The sequence below is a fragment of the Diabrotica undecimpunctata genome, chromosome 3 (assembly GCF_040954645.1).
Source record: "Diabrotica undecimpunctata isolate CICGRU chromosome 3, icDiaUnde3, whole genome shotgun sequence".
Classification (NCBI taxonomy): domain Eukaryota; kingdom Metazoa; phylum Arthropoda; class Insecta; order Coleoptera; family Chrysomelidae; genus Diabrotica; species Diabrotica undecimpunctata.
The window spans coordinates 85,487,205-85,511,252 of record NC_092805.1 but is presented as its reverse complement, the minus strand read 5'-3'; the positions used below and the strand labels follow the sequence as shown (position 1 = coordinate 85,511,252).

Below are 24,048 nucleotides of genomic sequence, written 5' to 3'. Positions count from 1 at the left end.
ATATGTCCACCATTTTCTTTAATTCATTTGTCAATATATTCCATAAAAGATCGTCTCATATTAAATAGCATCATTGGTTCTAAAGAAACTGCTGCAGTATTTATTTCTTCCTATAGTTGGTTGCGAATGTTTATGGGATTCTTATAGACACGTTGTTTTAATGCGCCCCATAACCAAAATCAAGCGGATTAAATTCGGGACTACGTGGTGGCTATAATGTATAATGGATGAATATATTATTTTGGATACATATCCAAATCTTATGGTATATTATGGAACTACATCTTATTTGTCGCAAAAGTTAAATAATGTATTAAAATGTGATGTATCTCGTTCATTGGTTACTTATATACACACGGAATAACCTATCGATGACATTACTTATTTATATGATTACGTTACAGTTTACGAGTAACTATAATTACATCTCGAAAAAATGCACTATTATGACTTACTAGCGAACTAATATTATGTTGAACTAAATTGCCTGTGTGTTTACTATATTTATAACAATATCGGTTATAAGGACAACGATGATGTTTTTGTAAAAATGCTGAGTCTTTCAGGATAGATTTTTAACAAAAGTATTATGAAATAGGACACATATGTGTTATTCAATACCTGTGCTATATTTTCTATTTGTCCTAATAAAAATGGGTAAACAATTTACGTAATGAACAATAAGTATTCTTTTCGGATTTTTTATGAATTATATCAATATCTTACCACATTGCCAAGGAATATGACTACCACGATCAATCCAATGTTCAGAAAAGTTGTATTTAAGTATGTTCTAACTGCCTTCTCTCTAGAATGTGGTGGTGTACCATCTTGCATAAACCACATATTTTGGGTTTTTAGCATTTTACAATAGAGAAAAATAAATACAACGCCATTATAGAAACTTAAGAAGCGATAGCAAAGGGAAATTGTAAACATGATGACGGCCAACATCTGAATACGGAAACGGCACCTTAAGAAGAAGATGAAATATCTTTTCGCTAATAAGACATTTAGTACCCATAACAAAGCATTTTGTGATGTTACATTATCATCATTGAGTTGTTTTAATAAGAATAAACTATGAATTATGCTTATCTACAGGTATTCAGTGCTTTACGGCACAAATATCAAACTAAGAATTATTATGCAGCTGACTTATAAAATGCATTTATCTCGAAAACGGTTTAATTTTCAGTTTACTAACAAGTATACCTTTTCTTTGTAAAAATAATGTATCTTTAATATTTTGTAACACAAATAGAGCTAACTTAAAGAGCAAAAAAGTTAAGTGCAAATTTATGCCACACATGTGGCATATGTGGCGCCCTCTGTTAGTTACATTAAAGTAAGTATAAAATTATAAAAATCGGTAAGATAGTTTCGAAACAAAAATCCTATATCTTTTTCATTTTATAAAATTATAATTTATCCTACTCCAAAGCATCCAACTGTAAATTTTTGTCCAAAAATGTTTACAAACGTAAAAGTTATAGCGAAAAATAAAATTTTAAATTTCCAGTTTAACACCTGTATCTTTCTTAATATCAACATTTTATTAAAGCAAGTTAGCTTAAATCGTAATATTTTAAAGTGCAGAACCTACGGTTTCTGTTTGTACAATTACTTAAGGACCACCCTGTATATTAGATGAAAAATTTTACATAGGTGTTAAAAATATTTAAAAAGCATACAAGAGTTCTTTAAGTTCTTAGAAAATCCCAGAGTTTGTTGCATCGACACTGGTTAGTTTTTAGTAAACTGAAAAGTAAAAAAAATATATCCAAGTTTTTTATAAGAGAAATGTCAAAGATGATTGTTTTTGTATCTTTTTCTAAGAACTTATTTAACGACCCTCGTATTATTATATTACTGATAAAATTTATTGGCGCGTAATATCCAATTTACGATGATGATAAAGGTAGTTTTTTATGTTTTCTTCTTAAATTGTTTTTTTTTCCTTTCATTGAATTTTTCTTTCCTTAAGATTTTTTAAAGCAACTATTTACGAGGCCTAGTGAAAATAAATTATTTTGACTTTGGCAATATAGCCGTGTTAGTCTAGTTCCTGATTTTCTACATCTATTGTCATTTTTCTTTGTATTATTTGAATTAATAAATTTTGAGAACCCTAATGCGATCATTTTTATAATATTATTTATTCACTTTTAATGATAACAAGATTAATAGGTATTCTAGACCATACCAAAATTTAGAAGCTATTCCATAAATTAGCAGTGTCTTACCTATTAATTCTCATTAGTAAATAGGCTTGACGCCTTTGACTGTCACACAAAATTCCTTACTATTATATCATTATTCAGTGGTCAAGAGGTCTAACACACATATGTTTTGAAGTAACAACTTAAACCTTTCGGCCCTGACGGTGGCAATTACGAAGCCTATAATTCGGCACAGATATCTGTGATATGACTTATTTTATTTCAACATAATTCTAATAGAGGGTGGCTACAGTCCCTATATAAGATGATTTATATGTATTTCAGTCATTTGGAATGTAAACAGGTTTTGTTGGCCTGCTTGAAGTAATGGCAGGTGAATGTGTTCCTTTTTCACTTGGTAAGTATTTTTTTTTCTAATATTGCTATTGTGTTGAAAAAAATTTCATGTAGTTGTTAGTATTTACTAACTAACATTATGAAAAGTTCATTTAAGAATAAATTGTACTTGTTTCTGCATTTGCTAATATTTGGTATGGTCCTATAAAAGGCGTAAGCAAATGCCACCAGTAGGTGTTAACGGTTACAAAAGTGGATTAAATAGATTAGAATTTATGACAAGATTTTAAACAATGACTTCTTTTCAGATGTGGTTCCTAAAATTGTATTTTACGGGAAAGGGAAAACTGAATTGATGTGACCCTTGTCCAAGCAGAAGAAGCATTAGCTGCCCTGAATGATGACTGTTCTGATATAGAAGATGATGGAAATCTAGATTTTGAAGAGACTAATATATCAACATCAGATGAGGATGAAGTAGCATTAGAAAAAGAAGAAATTCCTCAAAAGACTAAAAAAGTGGAAAAACAAAAAACTATCTAGAAGACTGGAAAAGTTGTACCTCCAAATGGTATTTTCGATCGATCAAGGGAAGTGAAAGTAATTTTAGTTATGATTCAGAAGACCATTCACAATTTGATTATTTTTTCGCGCTATTTTCCACCCGAAATATTCAAGGAGTTATCTGAAAAAACAAATTCTTATTCTGTTTACAAGAATGGTAAAAGTCTCAGTACTGACGAAAATGAGATACGCCGCCTGGTTGCCCTGCACATTGTAATGTGAATTATTAATTTTCCGAGGCTAAGACTTTATTGGGTTCCCCGCATGACACTATAACTAACAAGATACAGTCTGTCCCAAACCCTTCTTTCAGTGCGTCACTAATTTTGACGTCATATAGGATTTTAAGAATGTCGAGAATTATTGCATGACATTTTAGTTAAATCTGACAGTTGCAGGATTGTAATCGGCTAAATGTGAAAAGATTATTTTTTAAAATGTGAAGTAAAAACTTTAAGAATTCAAATTTTTTTTTACTTTACATATTGGAGGTCCCGTCCTGTATAAAAAATTTTATTGCGCATTATATTGGAACGGCATTTTGTCATAATTGCTATTCTATACATTCCAAAGAAAGTGCTTAATTAGCTAAGATTTATTTATGGATTTATTATTATTTATTACAAACACTATGGAATTGGAATGTTTGTTTATTTAAAATAACGCTTCCTCCTATAGAATCTTTTAAGAGTTGACTACGAGATAAAAAAATTTACTGGCAATTGCAAGGCATCAAAGCAAACATTCCTGTGATAAAATAGCATCGATTGAAATCAGTCATATTCGGATAAGTAATTTTCGTAAAGTTTCTGTGGCAGCCATTAGTTTAATTTTGTGAAGATTTATCATAAAATCGTGAAAATAGTTTAAATAGTGAGTTATTCTACTAGATTGGGTGTGCAAATGAAAGAGTGTTATGAAGTTTAGATAAAAAACAATGGACAGTTTAAATAGTAAAGCAGTTGATTTTTGAGTTAATCTACCAGTTTCGGTATGCAGATGAAATAGTGTTAATGGAGTTTAGTTAAAAAACAAGATACCGAATGTAAGTTTATTTAAATAGTTTAAATAGTGAAGCAGTCGATTTTTGAGTTAATCTACCAGTTTCGGTATGCAGATGAAATAGTGTTAATGGAGTTTAGTTAAAAAACAAGATACCGAATGTAAGTTTACCTTCTTTTTTATGAATAACAAAAATGAATATTATATTTCAAACAATCCACAATCCGATTCAGAACCTGATTCATTAAAATCAATGATTACAGGGGATATGTGGCTGGCATCAATTATATCTTATATTTTAATAAAATGTGGTTCTAAAAAGAACCGCTTTAATACATATGAATATCTTCTAATTGAAAATAATTTAATAATTTTAATATTAGGCTTTGTTCTTTCTCGGTATATCTCGGCATATTTAAAATATTTTTATGACAATAAATACAAAATTAAATTTTCACTGTAAAATGTCTGAAAATACTAACCTGGAATGACAATTATCATTTTATCAGTTGACATTGTCATAGTACTGTCACTATTGAGACCATCTGCGTCAAATTATATTTATGCGCATCATTGATTGGATATCTATTTAGCGCATTCTAACTCCAACCAATTATATATCCGTAAGTAGAATTCGCTTTAATATGCAAATACCCGTGAACGATACATAATTTTCTAAGTTCTATGTATAATAATCACAGACTTACGTTTTTTTCTGTCACTTCTAGCTTAATGCGTTAGAGAGAATTCGATCAACTATGACGCACTGAAAGAAGGGTTTGGGATGAACTGTAAGTCAACGCGCATGTTGTTGCATCTCTCTCGCACACCTGTGACGTAAGCCCGAGATAACTTTAATGATGCCAAGCTAAATGCTCTATCTGTTGCTATCCTGTCTGCTTCAAAACGTAGTGAATGAGATTTTTATTTATTCATTGATGTAGTAAATACTTTGTACATTATATTGTTATATAAATTTTGTGGTGAAAACATTCAGTTTACTGTGTTATATCACCTAATTTATTTATCGTATGCAACTTCCTCTCAACTATTCTCCGTTCATAAATTGTTGAGAGCACGAAATGTGCCTCAAACTCATAAAACGGTCGTAAACCATAGTCGTTCCTGAGGTGTTTATTCATTAAATAATAATATAATATTTTTTAATACTGTTATATATATATATATATATATATATATAATATTAATAATATTTTAATACTAATATATTTAGCAAAAAAACAATTAAAACTTTCACGGCTAATGTTATGTAATTATATTATATTAATAAAAATAAGAATTTAACCATTAACAATTTTGTAAATAAGAATACCTTATCTCTTTGGATATTTCAATACTAATCTTCGCGTTTAATCACTTTACTAGAAAACCTGGAATTCATATCCGAAGGTACTATTCGTTGCAAGATAATTAGGATGGAATTCCCCAGATTTTTAATAATATAATGGGTATGCTTTGGCCACGTGCCTCGTTTGTTCAGTTTATATTCGAAACTTAACTTAAAAGGGTGAAGTTATTACGAACGAAAACAATTTTTTTGTTTAGTACGTTTTTGATCGCATGTAATTTACGGCTCGTCGGTGTGTCCGCGTCTACGGCAGTAATTAGCGTCTCGAATATTTCTTTTTTTTTTTTGTGATGGCTTCATCATCAACATCATCAAGTTTTACACCGGTACTGTTGCGTACAATCAGTAAGTCTGTCTATTCACCAAGAGAGAAGACTATTGTCCTGAATGTTCACGATGCTCTGGTTTCTCAGAATCCCACAAACACTGTTCGCAACATAGTCGAAAGTTGTGCCAACATGACTGGCGTAGGAGAGTCAACTATATATAGGTTCCTATCAGGAAGAAAAAAACACGGTATAGCTAACCCAAACACAAACGAACACTTAAAGAGAGGGAAAAAGCCTATTGAAATTGATGAATTTGCCAAAAATGGTATTCGACGGAAATTTCATGGATTTTTTTTTTCAAAAAAGAAATACCAAACCTAAACAAAATTTTACAAGAAGTTAGAGACGACCCGGATTTGCCGCATATCGGACGAACTAAATTGTGGCAAGTTTTAAAAGAATTAAATTTCCGGTGGGAGAAATCAGACCGAAAATCACTTTTGATTGACCGGGAGGAGATAATATGTTGGAGAAGAAATTATCTAAGATCCATACGAAAATTCCGGGCTGACGGAAGGCCCATCTTCTACTAGGATGAAACGTGGGTAAACTCAGGTCATACTCTAAAAAAAATTTGGTCAGATAAAAATATATTAAGCTCCAGGCAAGCCTTTATGGAAGGTTGGTCTACTGGTATCTCCCCACCTTCTGGTAAAGGCAGTAGATTAATAATTTCTCACATTGGCAGTGGAAAAGGATTTGTTAAGCATGGTTTGTTGAAATTTCAGTCCAAAAGCACAAAAGACTATCACGAGGAGATGACAACTGATGTTTTCGAAGAGTATTTTGAGCAGATGATTGAACACATACCACCAAATTCAATTATAGTATTAGATAATGCACCTTATCATTCACGACTAGTAGAAAGACTTCCAACGACTGCGTGGAAGAAACAGGATATTCTTGACTGGCTGTGGAATAAGTATCTGCCTTACGAAGATGGAATGGTAAAAGCACAACTTCTAAAAATTGCCCGCCAACACAAATCTAAGTTCAAGGAATACGTAGTTGACAAAATGGCGGAAAGGCGAAACATTACAGTACTTAGACTTCCACCCTACCACTGCGAAATAAATCCAATTGAACTCATTTGGGCACAAATGAAAAGTTTTGTGGCTAGAAAAAATACGTTATATAAAATACAAGCTGTATTTTAATAATTGTTGTTTAAGTAATTGTTAGACAAGTCTTTACAACATATTACAGAACAAAACTGGAAAGATAGAGTAAGGCATGTAGAAGAACAAAAAATGTGGGATCTTGATAACATTATTGATGCGACCGTAGAGACACAACCGCTAATTATTAACCCTCAAGATGACTCGAATTCCGAAGTTGATCCTATTTATTTTGAATTTGAATAGTTTTCTAATCGTAATTATATAAGGTAAGTAATAATAGTTGTAAAGTTTCTTTTGTATGCAATATTTTCCATTAAAAATTATACTATATTTTCTCTTTTATTTTCACCCCTGTTATATAACATATTAAAATAAACATTGTAGAAGTTTTCAGGGACTTTCTGCCCTGAGTAATAATGTAATCTTTCATTCTGCGTTTAAATTTTTCAAAAATATTTATTAGTTTTCTCCGGATTCGAAAATAATGGATACATTTAAAACACATTGGAAATTTTGCCAGGCAACATTTGGCGCCTTTTTTCTTAATTAAATAAATGTATCTTTTACAAATGGCAAGAAACTTTTTATTTTTGAATAAAATAAATAAGTTTTATTAAAAAATACAATTTACATAAGTACAATTTAAAAAAATAGATTTATTTAGTTCAAATAAATATTTCAATCATATACTCTACGGCACTGGTCGTTCATCTCTAACCATTCAAAATACCCCCGTAATAGGATTATAAGGTATTGTATTCCTTCAGATATAAGGTGGGTTAGTCGAAAACGTCTTAAACCGTCAGTTTTAGGTTGGTTTTTACTATTATATCGTATTACCTATCCTCTCTGTATTTCAGTTTTCTAATTAGGGTTGAACTTGTAGTGAGCTATCAACAAATTGTGAACCGACTGTACCTGCAGCTACTTTATAAAGAAGACTAATTTTTTGGTTGCCATAATGTATTGTGCAGTGGTGAGTTATTTAAACAATTATAATAAAAAAAGTAAAACTTTTTCGAAGTGTAGTTTTTTTGTGTTTCCTAGAGATAAACAAATGCGTATGGGTCTTTTGCGAGACAAATTTAATGTAGAAACCGCTAGAATATGATTAAAACATTTTATAGAAACTGACTAGTGTTTAAAAGAAAAACTATAGTGGAATATTACTACTAATAGTATAATTAATTATGAAATTGTCACTGAAGAGATCTTTTCCTCGCTAAACCTTCCTAGTGGTGATACAGAAATTAACCCTGAATATTTAATTGACAATCATCAAGATTTTATTAATTCGAACCTAGAATGGGATAGATTGGAAAATTTAGCCGGTTTCATTGCATTTAAGTTAAAAAAAAAAGAAATACTTGGATATATTCCGGACGCTAACGATAAATCGTTTACTTGGGTAAACCACGTTTTCAAGGGTGGTTTACTCAAACCAACACTGGAATGTGTATCTAACTAAATGTAGTGAAATGGAACATATTTTTCGTAGTTATAATGGTAACACATTAGAAATAACTAAAAATTATTTAAAAAACCTAATAGAAGCTGCAAAATATGTAAATGTTAGCGAAGATGTAAAATTACTTTGTATTTTAAAATACTAATTCTAATAAAAATATTAAAGATAATTACAATATCCTCAAGAAAAAAATCACGAATATTGTAACATAAATGTCTAAATGATATTCATAAAGTCTGAAGTATGACCTGCTTTTCCTTATGTTTCAAATTCTTTAGATTTTACCGGCCTTTTATGTTTAATTTATGTTTTGTAGCAATATCTATTTTGTTTGTAATAAACACAATCAAATCGAAGATTCATATATTTCTTTAATTAATTTTACAAATTACTTATTAATTTTTAAACCACGTTTTCACAGAAAGTAACTAGTTATGACTTCTTAGTGCAAGATATGGCATCGAGGTATACGTACCGTTAACAGCTTAAGTTTCGAAGTTGTTTATTACAGTAATGAAACAATGTTGCCATATAATGCATCGTTAAAATAAGATACACACAAGTCCCCTGGCTTTGTCTCGCTATGACGTCATGCGCAAAGTCGATTAAAATTAGAATGGCAAGTGAGCATACTTTGTTAGTTATAATATCATGGGTTCCCCGTACACAATTCCGTTTAATTAAAGATATCGGTAGGTCCCGAAACCGATTTGAAAGTTTACGTAATTAATTACATATCTCAGATGTCAACACCGACAAGAATAACAACTTTGGAAATTCAGGAAAATAATTACCAGCTTTGAAAAATGTTGCGAAGAATTAATGCTTGAAGAAAATAACTACATAGATGAGACAATTATACCATTCAGGGGGCAATTTTCACTTAAACAGTATATTAGAGGCAAACCAAATCCTTGGGGCATAAAAGTCTTTAATTTTTGTGGTGAATCAGGAATAATATACCGATCGGTAGTTTATCAAGGCGCAACTACATTACCTATATATGTAGAAATGAACCACAATGCTACAACTTCACTTGTTCTGTATTTATCACAAAGATTGCCAGATAATTCGGTATATAAGCTCTACTTTGATAATTATTTCAATTCAAAGATCACGCACATCATCAGAAAGACAGAAATTGTTTTAAAAGTTATCATACAAGACGTCAATAAAACATAATATATTTTTATACATGCTTTTTCTGTAATAAAATATATATATATATATATATATATATATAATTTTATGTTTATTTATGCCTTAATAACCGCTAGGTGGCAGTTGCCACATATTTGTAAAATGAAAATTGGGATTTCAAAAATTTTATAAAAAATGTTTTCAGTATTATTTAGATCTCCAATAAAAGAAAATATCAACAGAAAAATTTTACCTTAGAAGAAAAATCAGGGCTGAAAGGGTTAACTATGAATTAATTTAATAAAATAAATAGATATAATATTAAATCATATATATTCAAAATTTAGTCTTAAAAAAACAATAAATTCATAAGTACTTAAAATTTGCAAAAACTAATTAATTTTGTCACACTAAATCTTTGAGCGCCTGTTTCTCAGGATTTACATTTTGTGGACTAAACCCATAGACCTCCACGGCGACGATATTATAAGAGAATCAGCGGATGTTGATACTAAAGGCACCCGAATAGTAAAAATGGTCTTCGAGGGCGCGTCACGTCGCATCTAAGCCATTAACACAAAACCTGATTATCTGATACCTAATATAAGATGTAATTTGCAAAAATACCATACACATCGATCTTGGCACTAATGAATGTGACGGGTTACTCTACTAGACACCATATCAGTAAAACACAAGTTTATTCTTAATAAAAATATCCAAATAAATAACAAAAATAAAATTAACTTCTATATTATATGTACAATAAAATAAAAATACGAATTCTAGTAAATAAAATCGACGGAGCTGCGGTCAACTGTTGATATCTGTCAAAAATAAATATTTGCGATACTTGGTTGGGGGATTCAAAGAACAATACTTGGTCAATACTCAAAAACCGAAGAGGACTAATCAACGATCGAGTAATACTCGATCCCAAACGGGAAACGGAAAGGACGGTGGATGGCTTTTGATCAATGCTCAAAGACCCGGGGTAGGAGCTCTTACCAAATCAGTACTCTGTATTGAACTTGGTTTACGGCGTTTTATATGTATGGCGGGGTTCCATCTCGGTCTCCATTCTATAATTCTCCGTATTTACCTGTTATCATATCTGGCTATGTAACCTGCCTGAAGTCATTCAATTTTTGTAATTTCTTCCACGATATCCCTAATCTTCGTTTTATGCGTCTCAATCTTGTCTTTTCTTAATATTCAAAACATGTTTCGTTCCATTGACCTTTGCAATGGAACGAAACATATTTGCAATGGGATCTCTTGGTAAGGGTTTTGGTCCCCAACCCGTAGATACAAACTGATAGTATGCATGTGTTATATCAAAAACTACTAATTTTAGGGCAATAATGATACATATTGTCGTTCATAGAATTTCAAACATACTTGTATTACTAGATTCATAATTAGTTTTAGATTATACTTCTTCTTTTTCCTATGCCGTCCCCATTAATGGAGGTTGGCGACCACGTTTTTAAAAGCTTCTCTGTCTTTTGCAACGTGGCATAATTCGTTTACAGTCATGTTTGTCCAGTCTCGAATATTTCGCAGCCATGACTTCCTCTTTCTACCTATTCCCTTTTTGCCATCGACTCTACCCTGCATAATGACCTGCAGAAGACTATATTTATTATTTCTCAGTATGTGTCCAAGGTATGCAGTCTTGCGTACTTTTATCGTAGATTATACTTAATAATATTCAATTGAAGGGACTGTCTGTGGATGTTAACAATCACGTTGGTACATACAACTTTGTTGACAGCTACTCTAAATAGATGTATGGTAGTCATTCCTGCCCACTGTCTGATGTTCTTCAACCACGATGTCCTTCTGCGCCCTTGAGATCTTTTGCCTTCTATCTTGCCTTGTAAAATTAGTTGAATTAGTTGATACTTCTCATTGCGCATCACATGCCTTAAGTATTTCATCTTTCTGATTTTCACGATACGCATAATTTCCAGATCTTTATCCATACCTTGGATCACGGTGTTGTTTGTAACATGATGGATATAGTAAATTCTGAGCATGCGACAGTAGCACCACATTTCGAAGTCTTCTAATTGTTTGGATGTTGCTTCCGTCAATGTCCAGACTTCGACTCCATATAAAAGGGTAAAAAATACATAGCATCTCAAGCCTCGTGTTCCTATATAAATGTTCAGGTGCATATTACATAAAATCTTCCTGAGGCGATTGAAGACAGCTCTCGCCTTTTCTATACCACATCTTATTTCCTGTGAGTGGTCCCATTCCTTATTTAGGCTGCATCCAAGGTATGTAATTTTGTCGATTATTTTCAAGGATTCTTTATTAGCTGTGAATTGGTGCTGTATTACGTCGTTTTTACTTACTACAAGAATTTTGGTCTTCTTACAGTTTAATTTCATGCTGTATCTGTCACAGGTTTCCACTACACGGTGTATTAATGTTTGCAGATCCTCCGCATTATCCGCAATCAAAACCGTATCGTCCGCATATTTGTTTATGATTTCACCATTGATTTTTATACCTTCTCTTAAACCATCATTAGCTTCCTTGTACAGCATTTCCGAGTAAGTATTGAACAACATCGGTGATAAAATGCAGCCCTGACGTACTCCCCGTTTTATCGTGAATTCTTGTGAGGTTTCGTTGTCTAATTGTACAGTTTCTCTTTGCTGTAAGTATAAATTTTTAATTAGGCGTAAATCTTTGTCATTAATACTAGATTCTTTCAGTATCTAAAAGCTCTTTCACTAGCTCCCTAAATTACTTTTTGAAGTAATAAAATAAATGCATCGGTGGTATGATGATCAAAGGTAAAACAACAAAGTATCATCCTCCAATTAAGTAAATGGCAAATATTTGCTTACCTTGGAATTACAGGGACTCTACAGAGCACATTTACAGCGGTTATGGATGCCCTACTGAATCTCCATTGGATAATTCGAATGTAAATATAATTACGAATTGTTTCGGATACCCTGTGTCCGATTCTTTTCGATCGACGATGATAAAATAAAATGTTCGACAAAAGTCGTGGAGTAAAATATCGTTTTATTGACAGCTACTGAATTATTACACTATAGTTGTTGAGGTAAACATTTATAATAGACTGTGTCTCAAACTAGTCCCGAAGATATATTTATAATCTCACTAAAATGCTACGTCTCATCAAATAAGTCTATTGCCCTCTGCATAGAACAAAAACCTTTGACTTTTGAAAGTTGGAAATATAGTTTGAACCGAGGAAATGATTGCAAGCATTTTCTCAATACCTATTAGGCAATCTATAGTTTGCAGGAAGTTGAACAAACTCTAATTAAGCTACTAATCGATACGTTTTACAATTATACACGGTGAAACTATAAAAATTCAGGAAATTAAGAATAATGTGATATTACAAATTAATAAACTAATTTGTGATTGAAAACCATCCTCTAAAAAACATTGTAAGGTGGGAGGTGAGAAATGGAATATTATAGACTGGAGGAAAACTAGGCCAAGACTCACAAAGGGTTATAGCGCCATTAGAAGAAGAAGAAGAAGACTGGAGGAAAACCTGCGTAACATAATGGTTAGATCAGGACATAGCAACATTATAAACAAAGACGTTCTAAAATTTTTTCTTGTGACATAATTTGTAACATAAGTTATGCAAGCAGTTGGACTTCGTAAGTTTAGGTTTGCACCCAAAGTGACCGGAATTCGAACTGGAAGTCGGTATTTGAACTCTTCGTTTATCTTTGTGTTGACTGATATACGATTTCACTACTTTTTCAAGTTTTATACAGAACTTCTGGTCATAACTTTTTTAAATTAAAATGACATCAAAATCAAAAAAATATTCGAGGTGGTACTTCCTGTAACATTTTTTTAAACGAAAGTAATATTAAAACCGAAAGTATATATTTGTTCTCGTTTTGATAAGGCGCGTCGAATGGTATATTTCTTTTAGTATTTCGATAAATTTAACAGTATTTCCAGTTGTAACTCTGGAACCGGATATTCGAGGTCAACTTTTTCACCTTTAATACCATATTTGTGTTATAAGCTTTAATTCTATGCCTTATTTGTTATCCTATCTATTCTAATAACCGAATGTTTATGGAAGGACATTAAGCCGGAAGTATATATTGTTTTCGTCTTGTTATGGCGCGTCCAATAGTATTCAGTTTGTAACAGTAATTCCGGTTTCTACTCTAGTTTGGAAGTTTGAGGTTAAACTTCTCATTTTTAATACTATCTTTGAACATTGATTACAAACTACTATACATGTGTAGTTTTTAATCAATGCTTTGGGTTATAAGCTTTCATTCGATACCTTATTTGTCAATATATCTGCTTTAATGACGAAGGAGTTGTGTTTATGGACGGACAGACATACATAGATAATTCAAGGTTTTCACATTGTAATGTTGTATATATATATATATATATATATATATATATATATATAAATATATATATATATATATATATATATATATATATACCCGGTATTTAGGCGGCACACGCCCTTCCGGTAGGGATCTATGGAGGAGTAATGTAATGTTGTAAAATTGGTAAAAACAATAATATGTTTTTAGGGGATTAAGCCACAATTGGTTGGATAAGGATAGCTGATAGGAGAATGCCCGACCCGGTTTGCCGGTAGGTAGAAGGGAAATAAAATACCTCCCGTGGACCAACAGGTAATTCACCGAATGATTGCCGGTATAAGCAATCCCCCACGTACTGACCCATGACTTCGGGCGGATGAGTTAGGAAGTGGAAGGGCACTCCTCTTTTGTCCAGAGATCCAAAAGTCTAAGGGGGTTTAAACTGGCCGTAAAGGCGGATAAACCGAAAAATATCAACGGCGTTATTATGTAGAATACAACGGGAAACCACTGCATTGCAGACTCATAGAATACCCCTATTAAAGTCATGAGTGGCAAATGACAAAAAAGAGTAAACAAACTTACTAATTATGGACCACGGAATCCAAGATTCGGCAGGGAGGAATAACTCTAGACCACAGGGCGTCTCAGGTCGTAAACCAGAGAAATCCCTGTGCATTTAAGACATTAAAAGTAGCAATTTGGAATGTCAAAAGTCTATATGCAAATGCTAAATTAGCGAACTTACTCCTTGAAATGGAAAACCTCCAAATTTATGTTCTAGATATAAGTGACATGCTAGGTCCAGGAAAACAAATTACAAATAACGGAACCATGTATTATTCAGGTAACAGCGAGGTCAATCATCGCTATGGTGTTGCTATCTTAGTTGCAAAAAAGGTCAATTACTCTGTAATAAGTTTTACTCCTTATTATGATAGGATCTCCTCATTACAACTTCAGTCTAAAAAAGGTATAGTGAATGTTATTTAAGTTTACGCTCCGATTACAGATTGAGATAAAGACGAAAACGAACTAGTTTACCATGATTTGGAACAAATCTTAAAGTTCATGAAGATACATCACACATAAAAATGCCTAAGAAATGAATAATGCCAAAAATTAAATAATAGTAACTATAATATTGATCAGAAATGGGAGAATATAAAACAAGCAATAATAAAAACAGCAAATGAAAACTTAAAAGCAAAGGAAAGAAAACATAAAGACAGGATGACTGAGGAGATACTATTATTAATGAATGAAATAAAATCATTTAAAACATAAGAAAATAAAAGAGGCTAAAGAGCGAATGTTACATGAGCAATGTCAGGAACTGTAAGAACTTGAAAAAAAAAATGAGTTTTTTAACACGCGTAAAAGAATAAGAGAATTAACAGGAATGAGAAAAACACTTCAAACTGGGCAATTAAGAGATAAAAATGGTGCCCTTATAACATATATAAACCAGAAAATGCAGAGAGAGACACAATATATAGCACAGCTTCTTGAAGACAAAGAAAGAACAGAAACACCAAAACAATTTAAAGATGATACTGGGCCTGATATTATACGAGAAGAAATCGAATAGCCTGATGAAGTTCCCATCGAATTACTCAAAATTGTGGATACTAAATCTATTGACCTTCTTTTAAAAATCTATTTAATACCATATATAGAACAGGTGTAATAGATTGGCTCCAATCTACATTTATACTTTGCCAAAAAAGTCAATACAAAGGAGTGCAATGGAAATTGCACCATAGCCTTAATGACTCATGTCTTAAAACTGTTTTTAAAAGTAATTCATAATTATAAGAATACATAAGAAATTAGATGGAGGCATAAGTAATACACAAATAGAATTTAGGAGGAAAGGTCTGGGAACACGGAATGCTCTGTTTGCCGTTAGAGTGTTCTTTCGCAGATATGCCTAGATATGAATCAGAAAGTATTTGTCTGTTTCATTGATTTTGAGAAGGCATTTGAGAGAGTGCAGTATAGTTGGCTCAAAGAAATTTTGTTAAATAAAAACGTAGACAGCAGAGACAATATTGAAATATTGTCCTATCTGTATTGAAATCAAACAGCTGAAGTGAAATTTGAAAATGAACTGACTCAGAATATCCAGATTCGCCGTAGGTGTACTAAGGGAGTATTTGATCACTATTGTTGTTCAATTTATACAGTGAAGAAATCTCAGAATTAGCTATGGTCGAAGTCAATGAGGGCCTAATAATAAACGGTGAGCCATTTAATAACATAAGATATGTAGAAGTACTAGAAGTACTGCAACACCTTGCTCAACGACTAAATATATATTACAACGATTATGGACTAAAAATAAATTTAAAGAAAACCAAGTTCATGGTATTTACAGAAGCACAAAACATCAAAGTGAAGCTAGTGCTAGACAACACAGAAATTGAACAAATATTTTCATACAAATATCTTGGTGCATAGATCACAGAAGATAATGATCGAACAAAAGAAATAAGATGCCGCATTGAAATTGCACGTTCAACTTTTAACATAATGAAGAAACTTTTCTGTACTCGTAATATCAATATAACGGTCTGGATAAGAGTGCTTTTGATGTTATATTTTCTCCACCCTGTTGTATGGAATTGAGGCTTAGACACTGAAACAATCCAATATTAAAATCCTGGAAACATTCGAAATGTGGTGCTATCGGCGTACCTATTCTGAAAATATCATGGAAGCATCGTAGAACAAACGAATAAGTTCTTAAACGACTACGAAAACAATGCGAAGTTTTAAAGTTTTAAATTCCATAAAAATCAGGAAGTTCGAGTACTCGGCGCACATCATGAGAGGTGAAAAATAAGAACTATTAAGGAATATAATGCAGGGCAAAACATCTTGGCTACGCAATCTCCGTGATTAGTCTGAATAAAGTTCAATTGAACTATTCAAGTGCGTAACCAACAAAATTATAATTGCCAGAATGATTTTCAATCTCTGATAGGAGCGGAACTTAAAGAACCTCGTTAATTTTTATTTTAAATTTTTTAAAAATAATTTCCGGAGTGGAAGTCGAAACGTCACAACAAACATAAAATGTAATTTTCATTATAAACAAGTGTGGCTTAATCCCATATAAATATAATATTTAAGTTATTATGGGAAGCCACATGGTTGAAGACTACTGACCATATGGTATCCAGGTATAGACTCAAAATGCTTTTTCAGGTGAACATTCGCCAACGAGGGAAATTAAGCAGAGCGAACATACCGTTGTCGACCTTACGGGTGCCTTATCTGAACTCAACATAACTACCACTAGGAAAACATACCCAGTCGAGTACATGGCAAAATATATATTGGAAGGACATGTGTTAATAGCGCTAAAGTACTGCGGAAAATAGGTAGAAAGAGAGTTTATTACTAGACTTACGCCATTCACAATGAAGCTGTTTCATAAAGAAGCTACAGACTATATGGTATAGAATCTGAACTAGTCAATCATATTTTGTGCGACTGCGAAGCATACGGTCATAAGTGGTAAGCACTTTTTTCGACTACAACGTGACCTCACAAATAAATGCTACCCAACCGCTAGACCTGAATAAGTTGGTACAGGGTTATATAATTCTGAAATAAATATCATAAGTTAATGAAAGATGTACAATAATCCAATTGTCTGCAGTATGATCGGTGTACAACAGATGGCTTCCAGTAAAAAATCAAATAAACGAGGAATTTCTTCAGCCGGTACATCGCGTCCAGAGAACAGTAATAACACACTTACAGCAACAAGTGCGCTGTAGTAGTGGCTCCCCAAAAAATCACACAAATTATAATCCATCCTATTGTAGACTATATCAATGTGTTTAAATGAATTTTTGCATAAATGTAAATTGAACCACATCGTATTCATACGCAATTTTATTTGTGATCTTAATTAAAAGCCCCAGAAAAGTTATTATATAAATTTTCTTACCTTGCCTTCCGATAACACTTTCCAAACTTTTGTCGTCTTCCCACAAACATGCCGGTCGTACATAGTTTGTTATTTCGGCCGGTTCTAATAGCTTTAAAATGGCGATATCATGTTGGAACGTACGGGAATTGTAATTCTGATGAACAATAATTTTTTCTATTTGCCTGTCCTGGATGCCTGGATTGGACCATACTTTTAAATAATATTTACCTGAAATAAAATAAATAAATAAATAAAATGGAGAAAAATTAAAAAAAAATTTTGGATTACTTTGTGTAGTATATTTGTATACTACGTGTAGAATGCTTTCTTGAGTAAATGCAATTTACTATTTTTGTTGGAAATAAGCCGTAGTTTTACTTTAAAATTAAGTTATAGTAAACTTAATTTAAAAGTAATGTTATGGCTTATTACCAACAAAAATAGGAAATTGTATACTTATAATATAGTATAAGTTTACAATTTACTATTGTATTCTAAATAGTCGGTTTCATACAGCTTAATTAATTCCACATGTAAGTTTACTAAATAACTTTAAAATATTGATTTTAATGAGATAAATAATAATTGACAAATGCTAGTTATATGTTGAAAGGCTTTCCGGAAGTATCGAAGTACAAAAGAGAAAAACCAACCAGATGGAGACAAAGAAATAAGGAAAACTATTATCGGAATGAAAGAAAAGAAACCGTTATTATGGCACCTCATTTTTGTATATCGATGTATTTCAAAAATGCAAAGTTTACGGAAATAACGTTATAAGATCCTAACGATACCGATTCATACTGGGAAGGTTTGACGAATTGTACTGTTGTGTCATATATATGGCATTTCATTTCATATACATATATATTGTTACGAACGTACTGTAAGATTTATCATACATAGAAAAAGTTCTTTGACGAAAAAGAAGAAGTAAGTCGAGTAACAGATGTTTTTGGCAGTTTAGTAACTGAAGTAGTATTTAGAGTTTTGAAGTGTATAGTTGTCATTGAGTTATTGTAAACAAGTATTGTAGTATTGTTGGTGAAGATAAAGAGAAACGTAGGCAAGAAGAGAAAGAGGAGAAGGAGAAGCGTAGTGAGGGAAAGGAGAAGAGTAGACAAGAAGAGAAGGAGATGAAGGAGAAGCTTGGACAAGAAGAGGAAGAACTGAAAGAGAAGCGCAGACAAGAAGAGGAAGAACTGAAAAAAGAGAGGCGTAGAAAAGTATCGGTACACATCATAAATAATGTATCTCAAATTCAAGAAAATTTAAAGTTAGAGATAAGTCAAATCACTATTAGAATAAATAACTAATAATAGATAAATAATAAAAACGATTTAAAATCTAATTTAGAAACACAAATAGTTGAGATAGAAAGTAAAATTAATACCCAAGATTCTTTATCTAATATTGTTTACTTTATCTTTATCTAATATTGTTGATCAACTTATGTCGAATCACAACAAACAGATTCATCATCTTCCATAGTTAAACTAGGCACAATTAGAACTAGCAAAATTTTGAAACCACCCACATTCGATGGTCAAACAGCATGGGAAACTTATCGTTTTCAATTCGAAGCTGCAGCTAGGGCAAATGGCTGGACAGAGAAAAAAAAATGACAGCTTCCAGCTCATACATTTAAAAATATACCTGACAGTTACGGAAAAATGTCCATGTATATTTTGAAGATTTTAGTAATAGATAAAAAAGAAGTTCATACATCATAGCTGACAAATTCAATGTACCATATATGTGAAAAAGATTCTGAAAACCATCAAAGAGGCGAAAATCACACCGTCCAGATAAACAAACGTCCTTCTGATTATGGTAAAGTTTTAAGAAACAAACAAATGTTTATTTAATAGTATATTAATACAAAAACAATATTTTGTCTGCGTATATATAAAAATAAACATTGATTTACATTTATAATATATTAAAGATTAAGAACGTCGATTTCCAATTTTTTATTTATTTAAAATTATTTTGTAATCTATTAAGTATCAACATATATAGGAAATAAATATACGTTATATTAATTACAATTTAAATGTGAATAAGCCACAATTAAAGGTTAAAATACGTTTATTGACGTTTCAATTTCCACTTCGGAAATCGTTCTCAAAATTTCGTTTTCCGAAGTGGAAATTGAAACGTCAATAAACGTATTTTAACCTTTAATTGTGGCTTATTCCCATTTAAATTGTAATTAATTTTAAAATGCCACAAGAAAATAGCTTCAGAACAATATATGTTATAACTACTAACTAATTATTATACAAGTTTACTCTAAATGGTAAGTACTACTACGCTACTACTACTTGTCGGTTTATAACGTTCTCCGCCGTTTTCCGACTTCCAACCGCCACTTAGACCGGTTGTTCCATAGATCTTCTTCTATGTCATTCTCTCTAAGTTCTAAATGGTAAGTCCAGGGGTTTAAAATCTCTTTAACCTACGTTGTTCCTGGCAATTGCATAAGAGGTTAAGTCCAAACTGGTTTTCATAATCTTCCAGTTTAGTAATGTATGCAGTGCTACGTTTTTTAATGAATTCCTGTACCATATCTATTTTAAGTTTTTTATTTTTTCCTCTTAAATCGTCAAAAAATTGGATGAAGAGGCCTATGTTCAACAGTGGACTTTTAAGATTGGATGATGATGATGAATGATCTATTTTAAGATAGGGTGAAAAATTCTGTTGTTACTGCATGGTGCAATGGTAATAATTCGTAGGATTTTTGATCTAAGGGTCTAAGTATTGTATAGAGCAGCAATTTGTTGTTTAAGGATAATCTTGATGAACGACATAATAACCAATATTTCTGAATTGGGGACCTACTTGCTTTCTCTTGGTGCAAATATGTTTCTTCCATGTGAGACTTCTGTCCAAATGAATACAAAGATATTTTACTTCGTTGGCTGAAGGTAATTGATAATTATTTAGAGTTACAGGTGGGCAGGTTCCTTTTCGTGTTGTAAATGAACATAAATAGATTATTCTTCGTTGACTTTAATTTTACATTCCAAACACCAGAAGGAGATGCGAGGCATAAGGGTCAGCATGTGAGGCTAGGATTGCAGTATCGCCGAAAAACATTCCTAGCATCATTTCTGCTATAGGTGGTATCTCTTGTAGTGGTTCCTGAAGGATTGTAGGTAGTAGGTATATCTGCGGTAAACAAGAGATACAAGATAGGTCCAAGCACGCTACCCTGTGGTACGCCAGCTTTAATAGAATAAAGTTTGGAAGATGTAGCTTAATATTAGATAAAGTTACACCTACCTCACAAATATGACTCAAGAACAATGTAAGAGCTGTATGGTAATGTCTTTTTTAGCTTGTGTATGAGGCCTTCATGCCATACCTTGTCAAATGCCTGCCTAACGTCCAGAAATGTCGCTGAACAGTACCTCTTATCCTCAAAATAGCCATTTATATGTTTTACCACTCAGTGAACTTATTGGATTGTTGAGTGATGAGACCGAAATCCAAACTGGTGGTCTGGAATTAGATTTTTGATCCAGTGTTCGAGTCTTTTGACTAATAGTTTTTTGAACTCTTTAGACGTGATTGTCAAGAGGCTGATTGGTCTGTAAGATACAGTTTCTTCTTGAAGTATTACCGGCTTTAGAATTGTTATTATCTGAAATAGTTTTCATTGATTGGGGAAGTAACCTAAGTTTAGTATGGCATTAATATAAACGTTATAAATTTAACGCATTTGGGAGATAATTATTTCAACATTTTTTCACTGATCAAGTCATGCCCACGGGATGTTCTATCATTTAAATAATTAATAGCTAACGTGACTTCACACGATTTCAATTTAGGAATAGACAAGCTAATTTGATAGGGGATTTTAAGAAATAAGGATAAGTCTACTTCCACAGGTGAATCCATCAGATTGGAAGTAAATACTTCAAAGAAATACTCTGTAAAATAACGTGCTTTCTCTCGTGCACTACGTGCCTATTATCTGTTAAATTTTCTGATTGGATTGAAGGTGAGAGTTTTTGAAATAATTTTTTAATTCCGTCGTTGCCCTATTAAATCTTCTCTTATCAGCAGCATCTTTGGTATCTTGCTATATTTTCCTTAATCTTATCTTAAACATAATTTTTTCTTTCTTGCCAGGTAACTCATTATTTTTGGTTAGGTAATTGTTCTAATTCTCCAGGATATATCTAAATGTTTGCCAATTTGTGCATCTGTTATGAAGTAAGCTTTAATAATTACCTAGGTTCCAATTGTGAATAGTATAGGTGAGTGATCAGACGACAATTTGTAGCATGGTAAAGCTTTTATATTAGCCCTAGGGATGTTATTAACCACAGCAAAATCAGGGGTTTTATTTCTATCCGAGGGCTAATATGTTAGTTCGTCGGTTGATGCAAAATTCATATTATTTGACTCTATGATATTGAGGATACTCTATGTGTTTCGAATTATAGTCCCATGCTGCAATAAAGCGGCTCCTAAGTGGACTGTAATAATTTTTAAATCGTTCCTTGGTGATAGAGTGTCGTGGGGGACAATACAGCGAAGATATTGTAAGTGGTCTATTCCAGTCTTCAACCACAATATTGGTCGCTTGAATATGATTTGTTTGGTATTCGCCAATATTATGATGTTTTATTGTATTTATAACTGTAATTACAGAACCTCCATGTGCTGATCCATCTGGGTAATTAGTAGTATATATATAGTATAGTTTGGAATCTAAGGGGAACTTTTTTGTGTAAAGTGAGTTTCGGATGCTAGTAGTAAGTAAATCTATTTTATGAAGGTGTAGAAAGTATTTGATTTCCTGTGTGTGTTGTGACAAGCCATTGGTGTTTCAATCAGCTAGATTTAAAAATACCGTCATCTTAAGGTTTTTCAACAATGAGAGCAGTTAAGAGATTTAACATTGTGCTTATTTGCTCTACCAATTGTTTAATCATAATTTTAAGTTAAAGCATCTCAGTGGATTGTTGTAGACTGGGGGCTGTATTTGATGGTATCTGATTACCAGCGGTGCTACCTGAGCATAGGTCACATCCGTACTAAATGTTGGTTTGATTGGACATACTGACTTGTTGTTAATGCTGGTTTGCTCCTCAGTTGTGGAAATGTTTTTTTTGCAACTCTTTGTGACTACGCATGCAAGATGAACTGTGGTTACCCACACATTTAATACATCTTGGAGCAAAGAAGTAAAAATTTTTGGTGTGGCCTTAGTGTTGTCATTTTATACACTGAGGTAAAATAGGCTTATTATATGACGGTTCAAAAATTATTCTACAACTTAATAATGAATTGATTTTCTGTTTATTTTTGTTATTTTCGGCTTTTTTCAGTTTAACGTAAAACAGTAGTAGTGGCTTTTTAGTCCTGGTTGACGATTATTATTGATGTTTTTACTTTGTGCCCTAGTAAATCAATTATGGTTTAATCCCATATAAATACAACATTAAATCTTCATGAGACTCGTTTTTCTATATTACCAAAAAGGACATTCATTTGAAAATCTGTAGTCAGTTTTAATCTCAAATATTTTAAACTGCCTCCTACTTTAACTGTCATAATTTCATACTGTCTAACTATAACTATATCATAATGTGATATTATGTTTATGTTAAGATATGAAATTTTTATTGATTATTTATTGTTCATCCATTAAAAAATAAGAAATTATGGCATAAATAAATAATTAGCAAAAATATTGGTAGATATCTGTTTAAATTTAAATGTCTGTGTGTGAAATATATGGCACGGAAACAAGTCCATAATCCACAGAATGTTTTATTTATGTTTAAAGATATTTTTTCTTTGTTCTTGTTTCTTTCTTTTTTCTAGATTGTTTAAATTAGATGAATACAAAATATACTTTGATATGATAAAAAAACTCACCTAAATAAACCATGAGACTACTTGGAGATAAAGCATTTTGTGTTTTTAATCTTGTTACACAATGGGCTACAGTGATTAAATGATATCTAGTAATAAGAGTTGCGCCGCATATGTATGTTAGATCTATTCCTCTTGCGTGATAGAGGGCTGCGTGCCAAGGAAAGTCTCCTTCTCTTGTTGGTTCTCCATATGTTATTAAGGGTTGAGCAGGTTTCTGGAATAAATAAATAAAAAAAATTACCAAATAAAAATAGAAGTTTTTGGATCACTGCAAAATTATTTTCACATAACAAAAATGACCAGAAAACATTAA

The 24,048-nt window shown here is 32.1% G+C and overlaps 1 protein-coding gene across 2 annotated transcripts in view; it reads right to left on the bottom strand.

Annotated features, from left to right (window-relative positions):
• The window catches only part of LOC140436992 (chymotrypsin-C-like), a 76,764-nt gene that overhangs the window by 5,493 nt on the left and 47,223 nt on the right, over positions 1–24,048 (bottom strand). For both annotated transcript variants that reach the window (XM_072526201.1, XM_072526202.1), the window contains exons 4-5: positions 23,736–23,949; positions 17,853–18,062 (exon numbers count right to left, since the gene is read on the bottom strand). In XM_072526201.1, coding sequence (XP_072382302.1) covers positions 17,853–18,062; positions 23,736–23,949 — 424 coding nt within the window. The remainder of the gene's footprint in view (positions 1–17,852; positions 18,063–23,735; positions 23,950–24,048) is intronic.